At 33.5% G+C, this 23,856-nt stretch overlaps 1 protein-coding gene across 2 annotated transcripts in view; it reads right to left on the bottom strand.

The window, feature by feature from the left end:
- GULP1 (GULP PTB domain containing engulfment adaptor 1) overlaps window positions 1-23,856 on the bottom strand; it is a 262,706-nt gene that overhangs the window by 7,494 nt on the left and 231,356 nt on the right. Inside the window, exons 8-12 of one of the 2 annotated variants that reach the window (XM_024746061.1) lie at window positions 18,245-18,361; window positions 17,968-18,048; window positions 17,452-17,544; window positions 4,579-4,717; window positions 512-606 (exon numbers count right to left, since the gene is read on the bottom strand). In XM_024746061.1, coding sequence (XP_024601829.1) covers window positions 512-606; window positions 4,579-4,717; window positions 17,452-17,544; window positions 17,968-18,048; window positions 18,245-18,361 — 525 coding nt within the window. The remainder of the gene's footprint in view (window positions 1-511; window positions 607-4,578; window positions 4,718-17,451; window positions 17,545-17,967; window positions 18,049-18,244; window positions 18,362-23,856) is intronic. The other variant, XM_024746062.1, reaches the window with a different exon arrangement.

Genomic DNA, 23,856 nt, shown 5'->3' with positions numbered 1-23,856 from the left:
CCACCAAGGAAGGGAAGCCCCCAAAAATTTATTTTCTGACCATCACCATACAGTTGACCCCCTTTACAATGTTTCTTTTTAAGAGACTGATTTCATTCTTACAATGATTTTCCTTCACCCGTTCACAATTCTGAAATTCATCTGAAATTCATAATTGTTAATTGTTAAGACTGAGATCAAATCTTATAAGTCTAGTGCAATGACCTTTCAATTTTTGGATTTTGAATAATTAACTCATGAAGAATTTATGTTATTTTGTATAAAAAAAAGAAACATGTTTTTGCCACTGTAAATCGCACCATTAAGAACAAAACACAACGAAACCTTATCCTTAGCATCTGTCTGAGTATTTTTAGGACTAAATGTATGTTATTGTTATTTTAAAGTAATTATTTTAAGTAAGTTGATAACAGTTCAAGGGAAGGGTAGTTTTAGTAATAACATTCTCTTAGTCCCATAGAAAAAAGAAAAAAAAAAAAACATTTATGGGCCGATCTGTTAAAATAGTCACCTGCATCTCATCTAATTTTGATTGAATATCTGGAGGGAAATCCCCTGCTCCACAGTTAAATGGGTCAAAAGGTTCTGCTCCAAACAGGTCCCGTTCTAAAAGGAAGAAAATAATTTAGTATATGAAATGACAAGGAGTGAGTTGGGGTGAGTTAGGTTTCAAAGGCAGGATTATATAAAGAAGCACCTGCATGACCAAATGAGCCCCTATTCACACATACTTTAGGCTGGGCTTTCCTGAGCTTAGACTAGTTAAACACCAACAAGCAAGCAAAGATCTGCTTTTATGACAATTTAAAAACTATTTGGTTACAAAGAATTATTATTCAGAGAGGTTTCTGTGTCTTTAAGTAAGACTTAATATCAAATTTACCAAATATTTGATAATTAATATATTACAATACCTACACTTTACTAAAGCAATTTAAATGTACTAAAATTAACGTATTACTCACTGAAATTTCTCTATTCCATTTACTGATGACTCTGCAACACAATAGTGAAGCAATAGGTAGGGCCTAGTAGATTAGGAAGTAGTTTAACTCACAGTTCATGTACTTTAATCTCACCTTCTAGCCAGAAAAAATTTAAGGCACATCATCTCATGTAGTATAAAATCATATCACCTTCCTAGATAACCACAATGAGACAGGTTCTTTAAAAATGCTTCTTTTCCCCCAAACAAATTTCTTTTAAAAAAAATAGCAGTAATTGAGTATCAAAAAGCTCTCTGTGCCTATATTTTAAAGTCTGCATTGTTTTTTTAATCATTAAAGAAGTATCAAAGTTAAAATTGATGTTTGTAGTTGATAGGACTATGACTTAATTTATGATTTAAAATTCCTTTTTAATTTAAGAAATTTCTTTCCTCTGAATCAATTCAAATGCAGCCTTAACTGACAAAAAATTAAATTATATGTGGGCAAGGGAATTTATAATGTGTCAAGACTTTCATTTTTCAGGAAACTATATTCTCTAAATTAAATGCTTTGTAAGAAATAATATTTATGCTACTTGAGTTCTATTATATCTTCTAAATCATTGTGAGTCCCATTATGAAAGATTCTTGCTTCTCTAGTTACAATTTTATTTTTCAGATTCATGTATTCAGTTAATAAATGTAAAATGTTTAGAAGCTCCTGGTTCTGGTAAGTATTGTATAAATAAGAAGGACATATAATTTATCTTCCAAATAAAGACACTTTTAAGAGTGAAAGGAGTGCTACCAAGTTTCACCAGGATGAAAGGTATAAGACAGGGTACTCCTAAACAAATGGGAATTTACTGTCACCATACATATAACTGATGGGTATTATTATTGTTGTTACTATATATTTTCCTCAGTCTGATGTTTATTGTAGGCAATAAACCAGAACTTAGAGAAAAGAGGAACTGTTCTTTGGGGGTGTATCCTGGTTACCACCGTACCACGAACACATCAAGCAATGCTTTACATGTGGTACATGCTTGTCAAAAGAAATGAATTAATAAAGAGGAAACAGAGTTGTCAGGAGGAACAGAGATTCTCATTACACAGGTTTTCTAAAGTTGGGACTCAAAATCACCAGAGATTTCAGATGGGCTTAAGGGATCCTTAACATTCCTGAAATGCAATGCAAAATTTTGTATGAGTGGGCATGTTGTGTTTTTCTGTGAAGAGGTTTAACTTTTATCATATTCTCAAGGGTCCACAACTCCCCCACAAGTCAAAAAAGTACTACTTTACATATTAAGTAGACATATCAATACCAGGCAAATTAATAAATATAATAGAGCTCTTTGGCATATTTTGGTCAGCTCAGATGGATCTAAAATTCATAACAAAAAGTCATATAAGTCCAATTTTCAATTTAAAAAGATTTGCTGTGTAATTAATGACATGAAAATTATTTAATCTAATACAAGAGCAAAATAATAAAAAATAGGTGATACTTCACTCATTCTTTTGTTTATCCACTAAATATTTATTGAACACATATTATGTGCCATACATTTTGCTAGGCAGTGGATTAAAACAGTTGAGGAAAGGACTTTAGAGTCAAGTGCCTTCCCTCGTGTAATTTATAATCAATTAGGAAACATGACATTAAACAAATTAATTAAAGTCTGATACATATTCAAAGATCAAAAATATGCTCTGGAGAACTACTAGCATTCTCAGGCAGTAAGGACAGAAACTAAGGAACAATCTTGTAGGTTTCTGCTTTTATGTATTTAAAATATAAAGAAAATAAATGAATGAATACATTTAAGATTTCATTAAAAGAAAAAGTCCTATTACTAAAACCCCACTGGATTACAGTTTTAGACAATCTTACAATTAAAACTGAGTTGAACAATCAGTCCTTAAATTGTTAGTATAGATAGACAAGAAGATGATTGATAGATAAATGATAGATAGATATAATACGGTGGTAATCAGAACTCCATTTCTTTCTATCTATCTATGTATCTATCTAATCTTTCTAATGATATACTGCTGTATTTACTAAACTCTGGCATTTGGGATAGATAGACATTAAAAAATATAGCAAGATGTTACTTCAGTTTCTCATTAATAAATCCCTAAAAACCATTTGACCATCTCTACCTAGATTTTCCAAAGGCATTTCAAACTCACTAACATTTAAAAGAGACTCATCAGTTTCCCCCTCTCTACCTCTAGTTTTCCCATTAACAACATTTGGTCCAAAATCCTGAATCATATTGGAGTTTGAACTTTCAGTTACCATCCTGATGGATTATTCCTTCTAAGTATCTTAAAATCTATTCACTCTTCTCAATTTATATTCTACTTGGATTAAAACCTGACATTGTGGATACACTTCTAACTTATATTTCAAATTCTAGCATGTAACCCAAGTCTAGTGTATGTACTAAACAAATGCCCATTGAATTAAATACATGAATGAGCAAAACACTGATGTAGTCCAAGGAAGTAAAAAACAGTGGTAAAGGAAGAGATCTGGAACACTCTTAAGGATAAAAAATACCCCATTATGATATCAAGATATTGGCAACATTTTCTAAAAACACATGTATATTATGGATTATTTCCTTGAAAAAAATATTTTGCATTGACACAAAATATATTCAGAAGAAATTAAATGTACTATATTTCAACAAAAGTATTGAAATATTTTTGTTCACTGATTTTTAAAGTTCTAATGTTATTACTTTGTATTTACAAATTAGTCCTCTGAAATTTACTGAATACCTAAAATGTGCAATGCACTTTGTTGAGTTCTGCAGGGGAAACAAAAACTATAGGCCCTGAAATGCTTTATAGCCTTAAGCTAAAACTTCAGAATTACATTGAAAACGTCTCAAATGTGAACCAGAGAGGATGCAATAAAGCAAAATATGTAAAACTCTCTTTTCTTCAGTGCCCCTTTAGACCTGATGACTGATCATGGCCATTGGAAACTATTCTTTCACTTTCTGTGACAGGGCACAGAGCAAAATATAGTCAAGACATTGACGATGAACAACTGTTAGATGCTTTCTACTTCGTCAGAGAGACTTTTATGTTCCTTCCAGATATACAGAAAGTAAATCAGAAAAGCAATGCATTTATAGCTTTGTAGATATCAAAGAAAGAACACTTACATAGGGTTAATAAATAAATAAATCATGGAATTCATAGATTTATATATTTCTTTAACTAAGACTATCCATATACTCTATGATAAAAAAAATTAAACTGAGCTCTAAATGATTAAAATAATTACGACAGGACTGCTCTTAATCATTAAACAAAACATTAAAAATATAACCCCAACACAATAAACATAATTGTTTTGTATTATGAGGTAACTAAGCCTACACCAAAATATCATTTTTCACAAAATAGTTTCAAATGCAAATAGTGATGTCTTTAGTAGTATACTCTCAATTATTAAGTAAAATATAAATAACTGAATTTGGCACATATATATAAACATAATTCTTCAGTGATTAAAATTTTTAGTGAGCTTGTTAAGATATATAATTTCCCATAAAGTGCTAATTAAACATTTAAAATGTACACAAATATAGCAAAAATATTGATTTGTTTAGAAAGCTTACTAATCTCGGCAGATCTACTAGGGACTGGAGGTGGCTGCGTGCCATTGCGAGTAGGTATTGAAGACTGGTGTGAAATTGGAGAAAATGGAATCATATCAAAGATGTCAGTGGAGGGAGACTTAGGTGTCACATTGCCTGCCTGCAATGAAGATAACATGAATTAGTATTCCATGTAGAAACATTATAATGCTAAATATTTCATACACATATAAAACATATATAAGCACAACAAAAAATGCAGTTGAGTCATATGAACTTGCCGTTCTGTAGATCAAAAATAGTTACATATTGGCAATTTCATATGACTCAACCACTTATGCTAAATGCTCATTGGCAAGAAATTTTCTGCAAAAATATTCTCAAAGATGATGGCAAAAATGGTGATAATACTATTCTAGACAGATATAAAAGATATGTTGGATTTTTTGTATATCTAGAAATAATTGCCACTTATATCAGAGAATTGAAAACGTGTTAGAAACTATTTATATAAAACCTTGATTTCAGTAATGTATTTTGCACAAGATGACAAGATTTAGACAGAAATAACCGAACATAAGTGATGCATCTTAAATATAACCATTCAAAAGCGATTGATAATGATTTTAAAAACATTTTAACGGGCTTCCCTGGTGGCGCAGTGGTTGAGGGTCCGACTGCCGATGCAGGGATAAAAAAAAAAAAAAAAAAAAAAAAATTTAAGGAGTCTATCTTAATTTGTACTTATAACTGTAATGGAGCCAACTATTATATTCATTGCAGTGACTTTTCTTCTTAGAATAAGACTTCATTGTTTTCTACAATAAATAGCTACCTTGTGAAATAAATTATAATCACAAAATGATTAAGTTATCTGGGCCAGTCTGGGCTAGGATGTAATGAAAGAATGAGACAATCATCACTTTGATTGTCATATAGGGAAAAAAATTATTTTATATATATATATCATCTATTGATATAAAAGAAAGAGAATTCCCATTTTGGAGAGAAATAGTGAGAAAAATTTATTTTTCTTATAAGAACATGAATATTGTTTAGAATTGCTTAGAGTGGTTCATACTATAATTTGTGTTCTCAAAATACATTTATTTACTGATTCACAGATGATGCAGGTAGTGAAGATAAAAAGGCTGATTGTGTGTAAAGAGTGATAGATTTGCTATTCAGTTAATAAACCTGTTAGTACATTTTTTCATGCAGGAAAATTGCTGTCATCTCCCTTTCTTTAGCAACTTACTTTAACTTTAATGGATAGTCTATCAGTTACAAATACTATCCAAAGACTTGGAGGCAACTTTATCCCTCAGCTCTTTCCTCCTACTCAGGAATGTTGTTCTCCTAATCAGCCTCTCTCTCAAATTCCACTGGCTTCCATCTCTCTCCTCTTTGTCAAGATATAAAGATACTCAGATCTTGACTGTTGTTAAAACAAACCAACCAAAAAGGTCTTTACCCAGTGCCTCTTTACTCCTCTCGTCTCTCATCTCTCTTTCCCTTCCCTTCAAAGCTGAGGTCCTTGAAGGAGGTATTACATCTCTTGCCCTTTTACTTCATTTAATCCTCAACTGAGATCATTCCAGACTTTGCTCTTTTTGCTGAACTCTACTGAAACAGCTTTTGCCAGTCTCAACAATGGCCTAATTTCCCAGTTGCTATATCTGATGGATCTTTGAAGTACCTGTCCTAGTTCATCTTTCTGTGGATTTGGACCACCACTCTCTACTAGAAACTCTCTGAGATCAGATGACCAAAGGATGCAAAAATGGCACACAAGGGCCCCAGATCACATCACATCGATTCAAGACATACCTGATTTTTTTCATTACTATATAAATGGCATATTTTGGCAGAATTAAAAAAATACGTGGGATAATAAAAAGCATTTTCTATTTAGCAAATTACATGAGGTCTTGGGATGCTGCTCTCACTGATTGGCTTGGGAAGGCCACATTTAGAAGGTGGTGGTATTAACAGTCCCAATGATAGTCTGGAATCAGGCGAGTTGACAGGAGTGACAGTAATGGAAGAAATATTTAGACAGGGAGATGAATCATCAGTTCTACGCCAGAAAGAAGGTGAGCATCTCTGAAACCCGTGTTGCTCATGATCAGACATTTTGTGCAGCAGCTGTAAAGGAATGACAGAAAAATATACTAAGGAGAAGAAAGAAGACATGGAGGAAAAAGAAAAAAAGTATATATGAAAATGTATTAGGATATTTTGTGAAAATGATAAGTACTTTCAAAATAACTTTACTAAAATTAAAACAAATCGTTTGAGTAGATTTTTTCCTATTGCAAGAGTCTTCAGATTCTGGATTGTTTAATTTGATGATTTTTCACTGAAATATTACATTTTTAAATATTTAAATAAAATATTACATTCAATATGACTTGAGAGGAAGAAAGTGGAGAGAAAAATGACAAATGCCTACAGATTTATTTCTGAGAGAGCCTCTGTGTACTGAGATGGGAAAAAGGAAGGATAGCAACAAGAAAAAAAATGTCAGTAGGAGTAAAGTCTGGTATAAGTTAAGACTTTGTAGAATTTTCAAAAAAGGCTACAACATACATTTTAGATTTAATCCTCAAAAAATTCATTTGAAGTATTAGTATTAGTAATATTACGTCCATATTATAATAAAGAAAGGGGAATCAAGGCCCATAAACTCTTTATGAGCTACTCCTGTGTATGTAAGAAGCAAAGCCAAAATTCAAAACAATCTGACTCCAATCATCATGCCCTTTCTATAGGTAGTAAGCTCCAAATGGTAAAATTTTGGGGGGATGGGCAGAGGGAGTTGTCAAGCATCTCAAGTAAATCAGAGAGATAAATAATAAGAAGCAACTAGTACACTGTACTGGGTCTGCACATCAGTCTTTGGATGACTTTTGGAAGCTATTTCCATTACATCATGGAAAGCTACTGTCAAGTACTGAACTGGACAGAGCTGAGTGGCCAGATGTCAGAGTGGTCAGTTAAAACAGCAACCAAAATGAAAGTATGTAATAATTGAGCCTTTATTCACTTACAATGATAGTGTAAGCAAGAGGCCAGAAAGAAGGTTCTGGTTCCATCAATGTCCCATTTTTCCCCAGTGAATGGCACTGGGCAAAGGTCAGGAGTATCATTACAGAAGCAGGACAGTATCTCTCTCCGGAGGGAGCCCTGAACACAAGGTTTCTGCTGGTTTTGTTTGGTTTTGTTTTGGGGAGGGGGAGATGGGAATGCAGAGGGAAGAAAAGGGAAAAGAACTAGGAGTAGAAAATACTGAAAACTAAATCCTAGTGGAGAAAAGTATTTTCAAGGCCCCCCAAAGATGAAGCACTTAAGAGAGGCCTTGGTCAAGGGCCTCCAATAAGGAGGCCTCTGAATGGAGGTACCTGGGCTGGGAACGCAGTTAATGTATAATAGTGCGGCCAGCCTGGGTGGTGAAGGGGGCTGAGTCCCTGACTACAACTCCTCCAAGCAGTGCACAGAATATGGGGTGAGGAGGGCAGCTTTCTCCCATGAGGCTTGCCATGGAAATACTTTGTAACTTTGTAGGGCCTAGAGGATTTGACCTGGAGCCAGACTTCTCAGCTACAAGTCACACTGCAGAGATTTTTCAACACTAATAGGACCTGGAGGCAGCCAACACAAATCTGGCTTTTGATAAACCTCATGGTGAAAGGTTGTAACTAAAATTATAGTTAGGAGAAACAACTTTGAAAGAATCTTTAAACTGAGTCACCTCTTCACACATTTCAGGAAGCAGAGGGGGAAAGAAGGAAGCGTAAAGTGACAGATTTAAGTTGAGGAAAGAATTCAGTGTGGAAGCAAGTCTCTGATGGTCTGAATTATGTAATTTATCACTCTATTAATATGGATATACAGTTACATAATGATTGCTTTCCCTACTGATCTGTATAGTGATCTATCTATCTACAGATATGTATACATGTATGCATGTATGTATATAATTTTAAGATCTATTTCATGCTCTATATAATTCACTGTAAACTTTTGTAGTTGGTAGCCACCTTTTACTTAATTATAGGTAACAACTGTAAGCTCCTGGTGGACAAAACTTTGTTTTTCTAAAATAATCTGTATAACATATTAGAATACTTGATATATAATGTCAATGAATATTTATTGTTTAATGTATACTACAGCAACTTTTTTTAACTTAAACTATAAATTGATGAGGATGTCTGTACTGAGTAAAAAATAAAAAGATATCATGTGAAGGTAGTCCTTGGTATCATTTGGCTTATAAATGGGAGTACTCTATATTGTTTTATGACTTGTATTCATCAAAACATCTTTACCAGGTGCCACAAAACAAACTGAAGGCCAACCTAACCTAACTTAAAAGTGCTCTAGTGTTTTATCATGGTGTTAATATTTGTATTCTACTTCCTCTGAGAAAGTATACTTATATAAAAGAAGAATGTATATAATAGGAAAATAATCAAATATTTCAATACCCCAATTAAGAAGTATTTTCACTTTCAAAATGGTAAAACAGGGCTATCTGTCAATAATTTGGGTATCTAAAGTTTAAAACTCTAACACTAATTATTACAATTTTCCTTTGGGTCATCAGTAATCTAGATTTGGTCAACTAAGATTTTTTGTTTGGGTCACATAGGTCTTTAAAATTAGTCTCGATTCAGTTGCTTACAGGTTAATATTAAGAGGTTGTACATTAAAATCCAGAGAGTTTGTTTAGAAGTTAGAAAATCAAGAAAGTAGACCCACAAACTTGAGTAAAAATAACTGACTGGTATTGAGCAAGTAGCTGTGCCTTCTAAGTTGGTGTCTGCTCTCCAACTCCTCACTCCACCACATGTCCATTTCACACATTTATTTAGGCCACGGCCTGGGCTCTGCTGACATTTGTGTTTGTCATTGCTAACTTAGAAATAATTCAAGTCAGGGAATTAGATGTTACATCTGATTCCTTATAAGAATGAAATCTAAGTACATAGGCATATTTCAATAGCATCTGATTCTGCACCAAACTATTACACTTATTAAATAAGAATATGTGACTACCGCCCCTAAATGGCATACGGTGGCATTTTTGGCACTGGATAAATATTTTGAGCAGTGTCTCTAAATTTAAGTGTTCAGGAACTAGTCATTTTTTAATCTTCCATTTTTAAGTGGTTGAGGATACTTATTCTTTTAAGAAATGAAATACATAGTTCGTATGAAAATGGTTTGATATTTTTGTGTTGGGCCTTCTGTCAGTATTTTTACAGATGGCTAGAGACCAAAATTTGGGGAGTTTCCTACAGAAGTTTATGGCGCTACTGTTTAATCCTTTTATGCCCATAATTCTAAGTGCTTTGGTCTTCAGGAAGGTGTACAGCCTCTGAATTATTATACTAAGGGGAATGAGGAATTCTGTGTTCAACAGTTACATGTTAATTATGCAGAAGTTATTAGGTTATTAAGACATATTGAGTGCCCATATTTGAGATTCATAGTTGTTGTAGTTTTATAGCTCTTTCTTTCAGTAAGTAGAGGCTTGGCGCATTAGGCCACGGTGAACATTTCAATTCCGAGCTTTGCCTAAATATGACAATGTTGAAATGTCATAAAAGCATTTGAATCCTATCAGTTAATGTTGAATACATCTAAACAATAACAAAAAAACTGCACTAAAGAATAGATACTTCGATTATTAAAAAAACACTAAAGATGGGGAAATATAAAGGTAATGTAAAATGTTCTAGCAAATCCTTCTGCATTGTCATGCTGATTCATTCTTTTGAAGTTCACTATTATGGTACATTTTCAGCATCACTTTTTAAATAAGCTTCAAAAATAACTTCTAGTCCATGACACGGGGAGGGGGAACGGTAAGCTGGGACGAAGTGAGAGAGTGGCATGGACTTATATATACTACCAAATGTAAAATAGATAGCTAGTGGGAAGCAGCCGCATAGCACAGGGAGATCAGCTCAGTGCTTTGTGACCACCTAGAGGGGGGGAGGGAGACGCAAGAGGGAGGAGATACGGGGATATATGTATATGTATAGCTGATTCACTTTTTTATAAAGCAGAAACTAACACACCATTGTAAAGCAATTATACTCCAATAAAGGTGTTAAAAAAGATAAATAACTTCTAGAATTTAGAATTTATAGCTCCACGTATGTTATTTTTTCAGACTTCTAGATACATAGTTTGGTTACATTGGTCTCTTAGTTGTAAGACCTATTATCTTATACATTCTTACAAGAATCTTGCAAGTTAAATGGTTATCATCATCCACATATCCCAAAGAGGAAAACTGGAACAAGGAGAGATCAAATGACTTGATTAGGTACTCACGGTCAGAAGTGGAATGAAATACAGGTATATTTTTCTTCCCATTAGACAGGGTTTACTTCTTTAGAACCATCATTTGTGCAAGTAACAATTGTGAAAGTTGTGAACCAGTCATCATTTTTTGTGGGCAACAAACATTCTTGAATCAATGTTCATGTTTAAAATTTATGCCTTTGTTTAAAGATTCACATTTGGCTTGTTGTATAACTGAGAGTTCTCACAATCTGCTCTTGTCCATCTTGACTTCAATAGCAGTTGAGAAAACCCCAGAGGAAGATAAATAGGCAGCTTTATTTACCCACAATGAAATACACATTTTAGGTTATAATTTGTCCTATCAAGCCTAATCAGTGGCCACACAGTTGATTATATAAAGGTAAAATTTTATCCAGTAACACTTGGTTTAATTGAAAGGGAGACATTTATTTTACTCAGCAATAGAAAGTCCAGTATTTCTTAGGACTACAATTTTATTCATTTCACTTCCTGGCAAAGGTCTGATTTGGTTAAAACCTTCTATAGCCAGAAAAGTAAAATGCAAGCATCCAGACACTAGAATCAAGAAGAACAATTTGATTTAACTTGCTATGCCCACATCTTATTATGGAACAGTCTTCCAGAGGCGTTCATGAGGCTAGGAGGGCAGAATAAACCCTTTTTTTCTGATATAAATACAGGCAGCACTGCCATGTGAATGTAATAAATGGAAATCAGATTGTTCCTAGTTAATTAGTACCACACGGTGGAAAACCTAACCTCTAATCTATTGCCAAACCACTAGAACACAGCAAAAAGCAAACAACACAGCCAAGTAACAGAACTTCCTCAGTATATCTAAATGACTGAATAAAATGAAGACCCAATTTCTAAAACCAATGAAAAGATTTCCACAATTTCAGTAGGATACAGATGTATGTAATATGGGTACTATCAAGGATATTTCATTTGCCAGAAAAGGAACCCAAGATTGAATCATTCAAGTGATATTTAGGAGAGCTGTAAGCATTGTTTGTTAAGAACAAGTTTAAAAACAGCACGTCAAAACTCTTAGAGGAAAACATAGGCAGAGCACTCTATGACATAAATCACAGCAAGATCCTTTTTGACCCATCTCCTAGAGAAATGGAAATAAAAACAAAAATAAACAAATGGGACCTAATGAAACTTCAAAGCTTTTGCACAGCAAAGGAAACCATAAACAAGACCAAAAGACAACCCTCAGAATGGGAGAAAATATTTGCAAATGAAGCAACTGACAAAGGATTAATCTCCAAAATTTATAAGCAGCTCATGCAGCTCAATAACAAAAAATAAACAATCCAATCCAAAAATGGGCAGAAGACCTAATAGACATTTCTCCAAAGAAGATATACAGACTGCCAACAAACACATGAAAGAATGCTCAACATCATTAATCATTAGAGAAATGCAAATCAAAACTACAATGAGATATCATCTCACACCAGTCAGAATGGCCATCATCAAAAAATCTAGAAACAATAAATGTTGGAGAGGGTGTGGAGAAAAGGGAACACTCTTGCACTGCTGGTGGGAATGTGAATTGGTACAGCCACTATGGAGGTTCCTTAAAAAACTAATAATAGAACTACCATACGACCCAGCAATCCCTGGGCATAAACCCTGAAAAATCATGTACCAAATCATGTACCAAAAAATCATGTACCAAAATGTTCATTGCAGCTCTATTTACAATAGCCAGGAGATGGAAACAACCTAAGTGTCCATCATCAGATGAATGGATAGAGAAGATGTGGCTATAGCACAGGGAGATTGGCTCGGTGCTTTGTGACCGCCTGGAGGGGTGGGATAGGGAGGGTGGGAGGGAGGGAGACGCAAGAGGGAAGAGAGATGGGAACATATGTATATGTATAACTGATTCACTTTGTTATAAAGCAGAAACTAACACACCATTGTAAAGCAATTACACTCCAATAAAGATGTAAAAACAAAAAAACAGCATGCCAGTTTACACATGAAAAAATGAAAAATAGGAGTAGTCCTTCATTCATTATGAGGAATTGGTTTTAAGTGAAAAAAGTGTTTGGGATATATACTAATAATATACATTTCTGTAGTTAGGAATGTCTTTTAATTTTAATCCTGAGCAAAAAAAAAAAAGTATTTTGTTTTCCTTAGCTACAACTAAACTACTCTGTAATCTCACACTAAATTTTATACTGGGTGTATTAACTAAAACAATAAACAACAGTCCAAATGACGTTAGAAAAAGAGTAAACTTTTAAACTCAAGTACTGTATCATGAGGCCAGACTTCTTCTTTGAATTCCAGATTTGAATATTCAAACTTTTAATAAATGTCTTCATTGGCCACCCAGTAGGCAGAAGTAACATGAGCAAAAATGAACTACTGATTGGTTATCATTCACCTCCCCCAAGTCACATCTATTTTGGAAAATGGCACCACCGCCCAGATGCTCAGGATAAAACCCTAAGGGGCAATCTTGACCCTCTTTTATTCTACAGTCCACAGCCAATCCATCAGTAAATCCTGCAAGTTCTACTTCCAAAATATATCAAGCTATTATATACATCATCCCAACTGATAGAATTCTAGGCCAATTTACTCTTCTCCTTCACCTAGACTACTGAGATAGCTTCCTAGACAGTTTTAGGGACCTCAGTGTGGCCTCTTTACAGCCCATGGTGCATACAGCAGCCAGCTGATCCCCAAATCTCCTGTTAAAAATCTTTGAGTAACTTCTCACTGCAATTAAAGAAAACAAACAAACAAACATGGCCTACAGGGCCCTATAAAATCTAGCCTCTGACTCTCTTCAATTTTTTTGCCTCTTTTTCACGATGCTCCAGGCGCAAAGTTCTTGTTACTGTTTTCAGCCCTTTGTATTAACTAACTTTATTTATTCAGGTCTCAGTTTAAATGCTACATTCTCAGAATGCACTTCCCAGATCACTATCTCTAAAAAAAAGCTCCCATTCTCTTTGATTCTCTCTTTTATTTTATTCATATTTACTCATTTTCATCTTATATAAGATCCAAATTTCTAAATTTATTTATTCATTTAGCTATGGGTTTATTACCCATCTCCCTGTCTTTCCCCATACTATGGAAGTTTCATAGCAGCTGCAATTCATATACTGCTAAAACCCAAGGGCCTAGAATATCATATGGTCATATAAGATGTTTAACAAATGTGTTACAAGCTGCCATAACAGATCACAACTATATCAAATGTATGCAACTAGCAAATGTGAGAAAATAAAAATCAAAGTGATATGCATCTTAATATGTAAAATATGTCACCAAGCTACTATTTCAAAATACCAGTGATGACTTAGCGGGACTAGGAAAAATAAAAACACAACTAAAATTTACACAATTGTAAATTTTGAAAGAACTTTTTAGGATTCTTGAAGATTTTCTTTAAAAGCTTGAACCTAAAATTAGTTTGCATCTTCAAAATAAATCAATGACCAATTCACATTGATGTATATAAGACATAAGTGGTTGGCAGGCTAGCACCTAAGAAATAGCAACCTTTCCTTTGGGTGCCTCTGAGGAGACTAGAGAAATGCATCTATGTTCTCACGTACACAGTGACTCCTTAGAGTACAAAGGTTCTCCATCTGGAAGATTCTACTCAACAGGGCCTCACACTTTTAATCTATGATTTAATATAGAATAATAGGATCAATATCTATAAGACTGAAATTTCTTATTAGAAGACCTGATCCTTTGAACAGAAATTCAACTTTAACTTTGGACTGCTTACTAGGGTAGATGGCTGGTGTGACCTTTTAGTTATCTAATCAAATTTTACCAAAAATGGGCTTCCCTGGTGGCGCAGTGGTTGAGAGTCTGCCTGCCGATGCAGGGGACACAGGTTCGTGCCCCGGTCTGGAAAGATCCCACATGCCGCGGAGCGGCTGGGCCAATGAGCCATGGCCGCTGAGCTTGAGCGTCTGGAGCCTGTGCTCCGCAACAGGAGGGGCCACAACAGTGAGAGGCCCGCGTCCCACAAAAAAAAAAAAAATTTAAAAACAAGTTAATAGATACCTATAACAGCATCTTCAAAACCATTTGAATTAATCAGGTATTGTTAGCAATTTTAAAATGTTGAGTTCACTTTCTTTTAAGAATCAAATTCTATTTTTTAATCTTGAAGATGCATCAGCAATTTCAAAACTCACATAATGAGACTTTAGGAGCTGAAAAGTTATGAGACAAGTAATTTTTTAAAAGTTAAAATAAAGAGAAAATATAGACAAAGATATTACTATGATGAAAGAATATAAGTAGATTGCAAAGTTATAATTTGAGCTAGTTGCATAATGATCAATAAGGCAATAAACTTTCTACACATGTGTATTAAGTGCAAAAGAATGATTTAGAGAAAATTATTTCTCTTTTTTTAATTCAACCTTTTAGTTATATAGTCTTTTAAGCGTTCTATTGAGACATAGTGCTGAGACGAACACAATGCCTATGATAATTACTAAATGACAACTTTAGGAGACTTAATCCATTCTAATAACTGGCTATTTGAATACTTTTATTGTTTTTTATATAACTGACTCTACTAATGATAATTGCTGAATAAATGAATATACTCATGTATAATCTGTGCTCATTTATATACCAACTTTCAAGCTCACATCTTGTTAACGGCTACCTAGGCCAGAGGGTCCAGGAAACTGAAGAGAGTGTCATTTCTTCATTCTTCCTGCCCTTTACCATTTCTGAAGCTGACTTGGTAACCATGTGAGATCACCAGTGCACACACATAACCCCAACCCTGACCCACCTTCTCAGTTGTCCCAGTGCTAGTCTAGGGCAATGTCTGCTTTCAGGAGATAAAAGACAGATGTGCTGTCCTATCAACATGTCCCAAACCTCTCTGCTCTTCCCAAATCTACCATGTCCCTTAATATGACACCTCTAGCTCTCTTTCTAGAGAAAGAAGATACATAATGAATAAGCTTTGGTTTTCCATCCAAAATGGTGATGGATCTTATTTTTACTCCTTTAAAAACATAAAGACTGAAGTAAAGCTACTTTTCATATGCAATGAATTCCAGCAAAATCTACCTTATTAAGACTGATTGAAAAAGTAACTTCTCCTTCATTTATCTTCATACTCCTAATTTGTTTCATAGGATGGCTTACAAGGCATTCAACAAGACCTAAAAAATGTTGCTCCATTTGGGACTGAAGGTTGAACGGTTTGAGCTGATGCTCTGTTCCTTGCGATGGGGAAGGCAAGAAAATATCATCATCTTGATGAGAAGCAAATAATGATTGTAGTAAAGAGAAAAAACAGGGAGCAATATTATAATAAAGCCAGAACTTGAAGAGGATGCTCCGGCACCTCACTGTGCATTACAGAGGTACACTGTGCAACATTGGAACCTCACTCCCAACCTCTCTCACCTTGGCTGTCTCAACCCCACTGTCACAAACTATATGCCAAGCAATGGAAATACCAACTGTTTCAGTGTGGAAGATGGAAAAGTGTGAGTTTAGAAGAAAAAAATGTTTTTTGACCCATTTCCAGGGCACACCAAATTTAAAACCCAAAATGTAACTTCTTACAGAAATATTATTCATGGTACTGAACTGGTGAAATATTCTAATAGTAGATAGCAATAAATATATTTATATACATATATATACTAAGGGGTTTTCATTGAGTTAGCCTAGAGATTGAACAAAAATTGCCTTGCAAATGAAAATTTGCAACAAAAATTCTTTTCAGAAGTTTGTAAATGCTATAATTGTGTTTCAGTTCATAGGATCATGCCAAAAGTTATATATTAAAATTTCTAAATGTAAAATAAAATATACATTTTAATGGACAATATCAGTACAGATGATTCTAAAAGAGAAAAAAATTCCTAAGTATATTTTGCCTAGAAAAAAATATCAACTGTTTTAAATTCTATCTCCCCTCAAAAAAATTCCCTTAGCTAAAATCACAAAATAATGGCATCATATCTCAAGATGAGAAAATGATTTCAAATCTGTGATAAACCAAAAGTAAATAATTTAACTATAAAGATACTGAGAGTTGTCTGCAGAGACTACCACTGATTTTAGTGTGTGAAATATAACTCTGTTACTCCCAGTAGGAGCCCTTCCTATGTAATATAAGAAACCAATTCGATCGTGTTAACAGTCCAGCTTCTATAATGAAGTTCAGTACTCCAAGGGCAGATTGGCCTTAGCCATTAAATCAACTTCAGTAAACAGTAATCAATTGGAATGAAAGAAGATTATGTCACAAAGAGGAAAAGATCAAATTGAGGGCTGAATTATTCTAGAAAAGAGAAAAGAGCAACATGGAAAAACAACTCTGATCTGAGCTACCTAGGTAATTTTAACGTTTAAATTGGTCTTATTTAGCACCTTGTATCTCTATCTACATTTAGTTTAAAATGACTGATCCCAGAGTATTATTTGGAATACTGAAGAGCTGATGATCCGACATGTTTTATCACCATGAAATCTTATTTCTAAGGAAAAGATGCATGTATTCTATATACTTACTGGAGATGTTGATACTTGGGTTATTCTCAACTGGTTTTCCAAATCTTGTACTTTGTTTTTAAGTTCCATATTTTCTGTTTCTAAGTCTTGAATCTAAAAAGCAAATGATTATTGGATAATAATTTATTATTGAATAATCTTCAGACATTTGTTCTTGGAAAATATTGGCTGTTAAATTGGCTATATTAATGAATAGGGTTTTATATTATTTAAAATTTTAATGTATTTTTTTGTGCACAGGGGAGAAATTAATTTTGATAAAGCTTGGGATATATCATAGAATTCTAGGTCACTGGAAAGACATATTATTAAATTTAAAATATGTTTTTATGTGTGTGCAAATTTCATGTTTCTAATGCCTCATCTCTGTTTTCTTATAGCGTTATGCAATCTGTACCCATAATCTTGGAGTATAACTGCAAGACAGTGAAACTTGCTTATGATGATTTTGAAGAGAGTGGAGAAAGGGTGTAATTTAATTATAAAGGAATCTGATCTGCATGGGAAACCACTTACCCAGCATCTGCTGCTTCTGCTGCTCTGATCCCCATGAGAAGCATCAGGAAGTGAAGCAAAGTCACATGAGAACACTAAGTTCTTGTGGGAATTCAATATAAAATGGTTAAAAACTGTGCAGGGGATCAGGAATGAAAAATTATAGGAACACGGTGAAAGCAGTTCCAATCAGTGTGGGGGGAATTTAATGGCAGGCCTTCTAAATTTGTTTGATGATATGCAAGTTTCCCTGTACTTACATCACATAAATGTGAAATAACAAGCTTAGTTTACTCACTCTTTTCTGTAACACTGCAATCTGTTTTCTTGTTTCAACATCTTTTCCTCCAGATTCTAGAAATTTCCTGTACGCCAGGTCAAATGCTTGGCCAATTGTTAAAGTTATCTCTTCAGCCTTTGTAAAAACCAAACAAAGATTTGCATTTTAATAATAATATGTCAGACTATTCTTTGAATCAAGAAAAATGGTAACATGAGGTATTCCAAAAGGGCAATGTCTAGGGGTAGACATAGTAAATGAGCAAAGTAGTCTATGCTAACATAATAATTCAAAGCCTACCCATGCACAACATAAAAAAGAAATGTTTTGGCAATTAAATGAATAGCTGTTGAAGTTGGAAGCAAGAGTCCTATCCGACTTCTCATCTCTTTTATCATAGCATTTTTTTCCCTAGCTTGTTTTCCTCCCTTCCTCAAATATTTAGTGCCTATTAAATAAAAGCATAGTGCCAACTGCAGTTTTTCTTGTTGCTTTGCTACTTATTTCCTTTTCTTATTGAGGAGGGTTTATTAAGCCTGGCAGTAACTTGAATGAGGTTGGCTGGGTAGTGTCTGTGGAAAACCTGATGGATGCCCTCTCTAAAGGAAGCAACTGCTTGCTACTCAGTTCCAGTTAATTTTTGGCTTGTGGAAATGAACATTTCCAGCCCAGAGCTGTCGATTTTAAATATGTGAGATGAGGTCAGAAATCTGAATATTCATATGGAAAGCTCCCAATTTTAAGTGACAGTAAACAATATTTTTGTAAAACACAGTGCCGAATGAGCAAAATATATCTGTCACCTGAATTTGGCCTCATAAACAATTATCAGTCTCTGGTCTATTAACTAGAAACTGCCACAAATATCCTAAGTCCACCAGCTCATTCCTTCTCCACTGATATCTCAACTGGTATCACAGTGTCTTACTGGGAACAGTGTAAACAGTAAATAAAGATTTATTTACTTTATTAACATTATAAAGAAGTTTGGTAAAGGCATTAATTGATTTAATGCATCAGAAATATTTCATATTTAATATAACACCTCCAGATGACATAACAACTGGTAGCAACATTAAATCTTGAAAATGCCCTGCTTTCACTAATCTACTGCAAATCCTAAAATTTTGTGATTCCTAGGTGCAACATAAATTGAAAATATGCTTTATTAATAAAGCTTAGATTACTTAAGACACTGTTATTTTTGTAGTTCACTATTCGTTTAAAAAGGCATTTAGCCATAAAAAGTATTTATAGTGTTTAACCCAATAAACCAAAAAATGCAAAATATATGCCTAAAATTATATGAGAACTATCTGTCTTACAACAAAGATGGAAAAGAAAATAAGCTATATTAAGGAATACTAAAAAGTTAAAATGAGTTCAATGTGTCTTCTTAGTAAGACAATGTGTTTTCCTCAAATACTCAAGGTGTACAGGACAGAAAATTGTTTAAATGGTAAAATGGTTGATTCATCACTAATAACATTTGAGTTCATTATTAATTATTTGTTTACAATAATAATTTTTTAAAATCCATTGTCTCTTTTTATGGTAAGACATGTCTTTTTAATTAAGATAGTACTTATCTCCCTGGTAATTATTCTCCATATATTACCTCACTTGCTTCTCATGACTCTGTGAGATGGGGGTTATTATTATTCCCACAATACTTATGCAACTGCAATTCTGTGAGGTTGTATAACTTGTCTAAAATCTGATACTTAGTTAGAGGAGAACCTGGATTCAAATTCAGAATATCTGACTCTACAAGCCTCACACTTTTGGTGAGTAGGGGATAAAATTTATATATAATGAAATGCACAGACCATGATTGTACAATCAGGTGTGTTTTGCCACATGTGTTTTGAAACCTATATAACCACCATATCATTAAAGATATAGAATATTTATATCATCCTTGAAAGTTCTCCTATGTCTACCTCTAGTCAAATCACATTTCTTACGGGTAACCGTTGCTCAAATTTCTCACCATAGATCAGTTTTACCTGTCCTTGTATCTATAAAAATGGGCCATACTGTATATATTCTTTTGTATTGGTCTTCTTTTTTAGTTTCTCAGATGTTACATGTATCATTCGTTTTATTGCTGATTACTTTCCATCCAGTGAATATACCACAAATTATTTTTCACTTTTCTATCAAGGGACATTTCTGGTGTTTTCAGTCCTGAGTTATAAATAAAGCTGTTACAACATTCTTGTAACATCTTTTTGTGTACATATGTTTTCATATCTCTGGGTAAATACCTAGAAAGAAATTGATAAATCATAGGATGGGTCTATGTTTAACATTATAAGAAACTGCCAAACTGCTTTCCAAAGTACCATTGTACATACCCACCAGCAGTAAAAGAGTTCTAGCTGCTCCACATTCTCACCAACATCAGATATTGACATCTATTTAATTTAGTTATTTTACTGGATGAGTAATGCTATTGCAATGTATTTGTAACCTGAATTTCCCTGTTGAATAATATATTAGCCCAGTTTCGTGTAATCATTGGCCTTTGTTATCCGCTCATTATGAACTCCCTGTAGACAGTCTCTTGCCCATTTTTTATTAGTTTTCTTGTCTTTTTATTATTGATATTTAGTTCTTTATATATTCTGGATACAAACTCTTTTTCGGATATATGTATGTGACTTGCCATTTCACTTTATAATACTGTTTATAGATTAATAGAAAATGTTTATTTTTAATTAAGTCCCACATATCATTTTTTTCTCCCGCTATATTTAGTGCTTTTGGGGTCATTTCTAAGAAATCATTGTCTACTCAAAGTTCATAGAGAGATTCTCCTATGTTTAATGAAAGTTTTGCAGCAGGCTATAAAAGCTTCTACTTTTGTATCTATTATCCATCTCAAGTTATTTTTATGTAGCATAAGTAAGAACTAATTTTTAAGTATTATTTTTTCATATATTTAGCTAGCTGTTCCAATACCAATTATCAAAGACTTCTTTTCTCCATTAAATTGTCTTGTCACATTTGTGGAAAAATCAATTGACCACGTATGTGTGGATATTTCTGGTCTCTACAATCTAGTTCGTTTATTATTTATCTACCATTACATCAATATCACCTGATCTTGATAACGATTTCTTTGAAGTACCCTGTGAAAGCAGGTAAAACGTGTCTTCCAACTTTGGTCTTTTCTTTCAAGATTAATTTTTCTATTCTGCACTGTTTTAATTACCATATTAAAAACAATTTTTCTATTTCTACCAAAAATCCCATTGTGATTTTGATAAGGATTGTATTGCATATACAGATCAATTTGGTGGAATTGACCACTTAACTAAATTGAGCCTTCCAACCTATAAATATGGTATCTCTCTCCCATTATTTTAGGTCTTCTTTAATTTCTGCAATAGTTTGTTGATTTCAGCATATCTTCTTCAAAAAATCCTAATTATTTCATGTTTGTTCATGCTTTAGTAAACAGATTTTTATTTTTTCTAGTAGACAGAAACAATTAATTTTTGTATATTAACCTTGTATCTTATGATTAAATTTGCTTCATGATCATAGTAATTTGTAGTTTTCACACGACTTTCTTTGTAAAAATTCATATTACATCTGTGAAAAGATAGTTTTACTTTTTTCCCCAATCCTTATGCCTCTTGTTTCTTTTACGAACTATTCACCATCTAAGACATCTAATACCAGGCTAAACAGAGGTGGTGAGAATAAGCACCCTTGCCCTATTCCCAATCTTAAAGAAAAGCATTCAATAATTCACCATTAATTTTGATGTCACCTGCAGGATTTTTAACATCCTTATTGGAATAAGAAACGTCCCTTCTACTCCTAGGATATTATGAATTTTATCATCAATTGGATTGAATTTTGTGCTTTTTCTGCATCTATTTGATAATTTTTTTTCATAGAACTTAACAGTGAAACTATCTGGGTCTGTTATTTTACTTGTCAAGAGATTTTTAAAAAAATTTAATTACACATATATTCAGATTTGTTATTACCTCAGTTTCGTTAAATCAAGTTTTTCAAATATTCATCAATTTCATCTTACTTGACAAATTTACTGGCATAATAGTTATATAATATTTCTCTCTGTATCCTTTTAAAGACTGTAGCATCTGTACTTATATCCACTCTTTTGTTTCTGGTATTGGTAATTTGTGCTTTCCTTTATTTTTGTCCTTGATCTGTCTTTTTAGAGGATCCTTATTAAAGAACTAACTTTTAGTTTATGAATTTTCTTTATTGTGTTTTCAACATCATTGATTATATTATTTATTGTTATTTTTACCTTTTACTTTGTTTTAAATTTGTTCTTATTCTCACTCCTCAAGATCAAGAGCATGATGATTACTTTTAATCTTTTTATCTTTTCTCATAGAAGCATTTAAAGCTATAAATATCCCTCTAAGTACTGCTTTAACTGTCTTTTACAAATTTTGATATTTTGTATTTTGTTGTTATTCAGAGAAAAATAATCTAATTCCTCTTGTGACTTTCTTTGAGCTATTATTACGTGAAGTGTGTTTTGATTTAAAACATTTTGACAATTCGTAGTCAGAGAATATACTCTGTAAAATTTTCAATATTGAAATTTACTGAGTCTTAAAATATGGTCCAGGATATGATGTATCTTTGTAAACATTCCACTGCACTCAAAGAGAAAGTATACCCTGGAAAAGCAAGAAGAACTACAATCCTGCAGCTTGTGGAATAAAAACCACATTCACAGAAAGATAGACAAGATGAAAAGGCAGAGGGCTATGTACCAGATGAAGGAACAAGATAAAACCCCAGAAAAACAACTAAATGAAGTGGAGATACGCAACCTTCCAGAAAAAGAATTCAGAATAATGATAGCGAAGATAATCCAGAACCTCAGAAAAACAATGGAGGCAAAGATCGAGAAGATGCAAGAAATGTTTAACAAAGACCTAGAAGAATTAAAGAACAAACAAACAGAGATGAACAATACAGTAACTGAAATGAAAACTATACTAGAAGGAATCTATAGCAGAAAACCTGAGGCAGAAGAACGGATAAGTGACCTGGAAGACAGAATGGTGGAATTCATTGCTGTGGAACAGAATAAAGAAAAAAAAAAAAAGAAAAAAAATGAAGACAGCCTAAGAGACCTCTGAGACAACATTAAATGCAACAACATTCACATTATAGGGGTCCCAGAAGGAGAAGAGAGAGAGAAAGGACCCGAGAAAATATTTGAAGAGATTATAGTCAAAAACTTCCCTAACATGGGAAAGGAAATAGCCACCCAGGTCCAGGAAGCACAGTGAGTCCCATACAGGATAAACCCAAGGAGAAACATGCCAAAACACATAGTAATCAAATTGGCAAAATTAAAGACAAATAAAAATTATGGAAAGAAGCAAGGGAAAAACGACAAATAACGTACAAGGGAACTCCCATAAGGTTAACAGCTGATTTCTCAGCAGAAACTCTAAAAGCCAGAAGGGAGTAGTACGATATACTTAAAGTGATGAAAGGGAAGAACCGAAAACCAAGATTACTCTAACCGGCAAGGATCTCATTCATTCAATGGAGAAATCAAAAGCTTTACAGACAAGCAAAAGCTAAAAGAATTCAGCACCACCAAACCAGCTCTA

Source organism: Neophocaena asiaeorientalis, unplaced genomic scaffold, assembly GCF_003031525.2.
Source record: "Neophocaena asiaeorientalis asiaeorientalis breed wild unplaced genomic scaffold, Neophocaena_asiaeorientalis_V1.1 scaffold421, whole genome shotgun sequence".
In the NCBI taxonomy this organism is placed as follows: domain Eukaryota; kingdom Metazoa; phylum Chordata; class Mammalia; order Artiodactyla; family Phocoenidae; genus Neophocaena; species Neophocaena asiaeorientalis.
The sequence above is the reverse complement of the archived record's forward strand: the minus strand, read 5'-3'. Positions and strand labels throughout refer to the sequence as shown.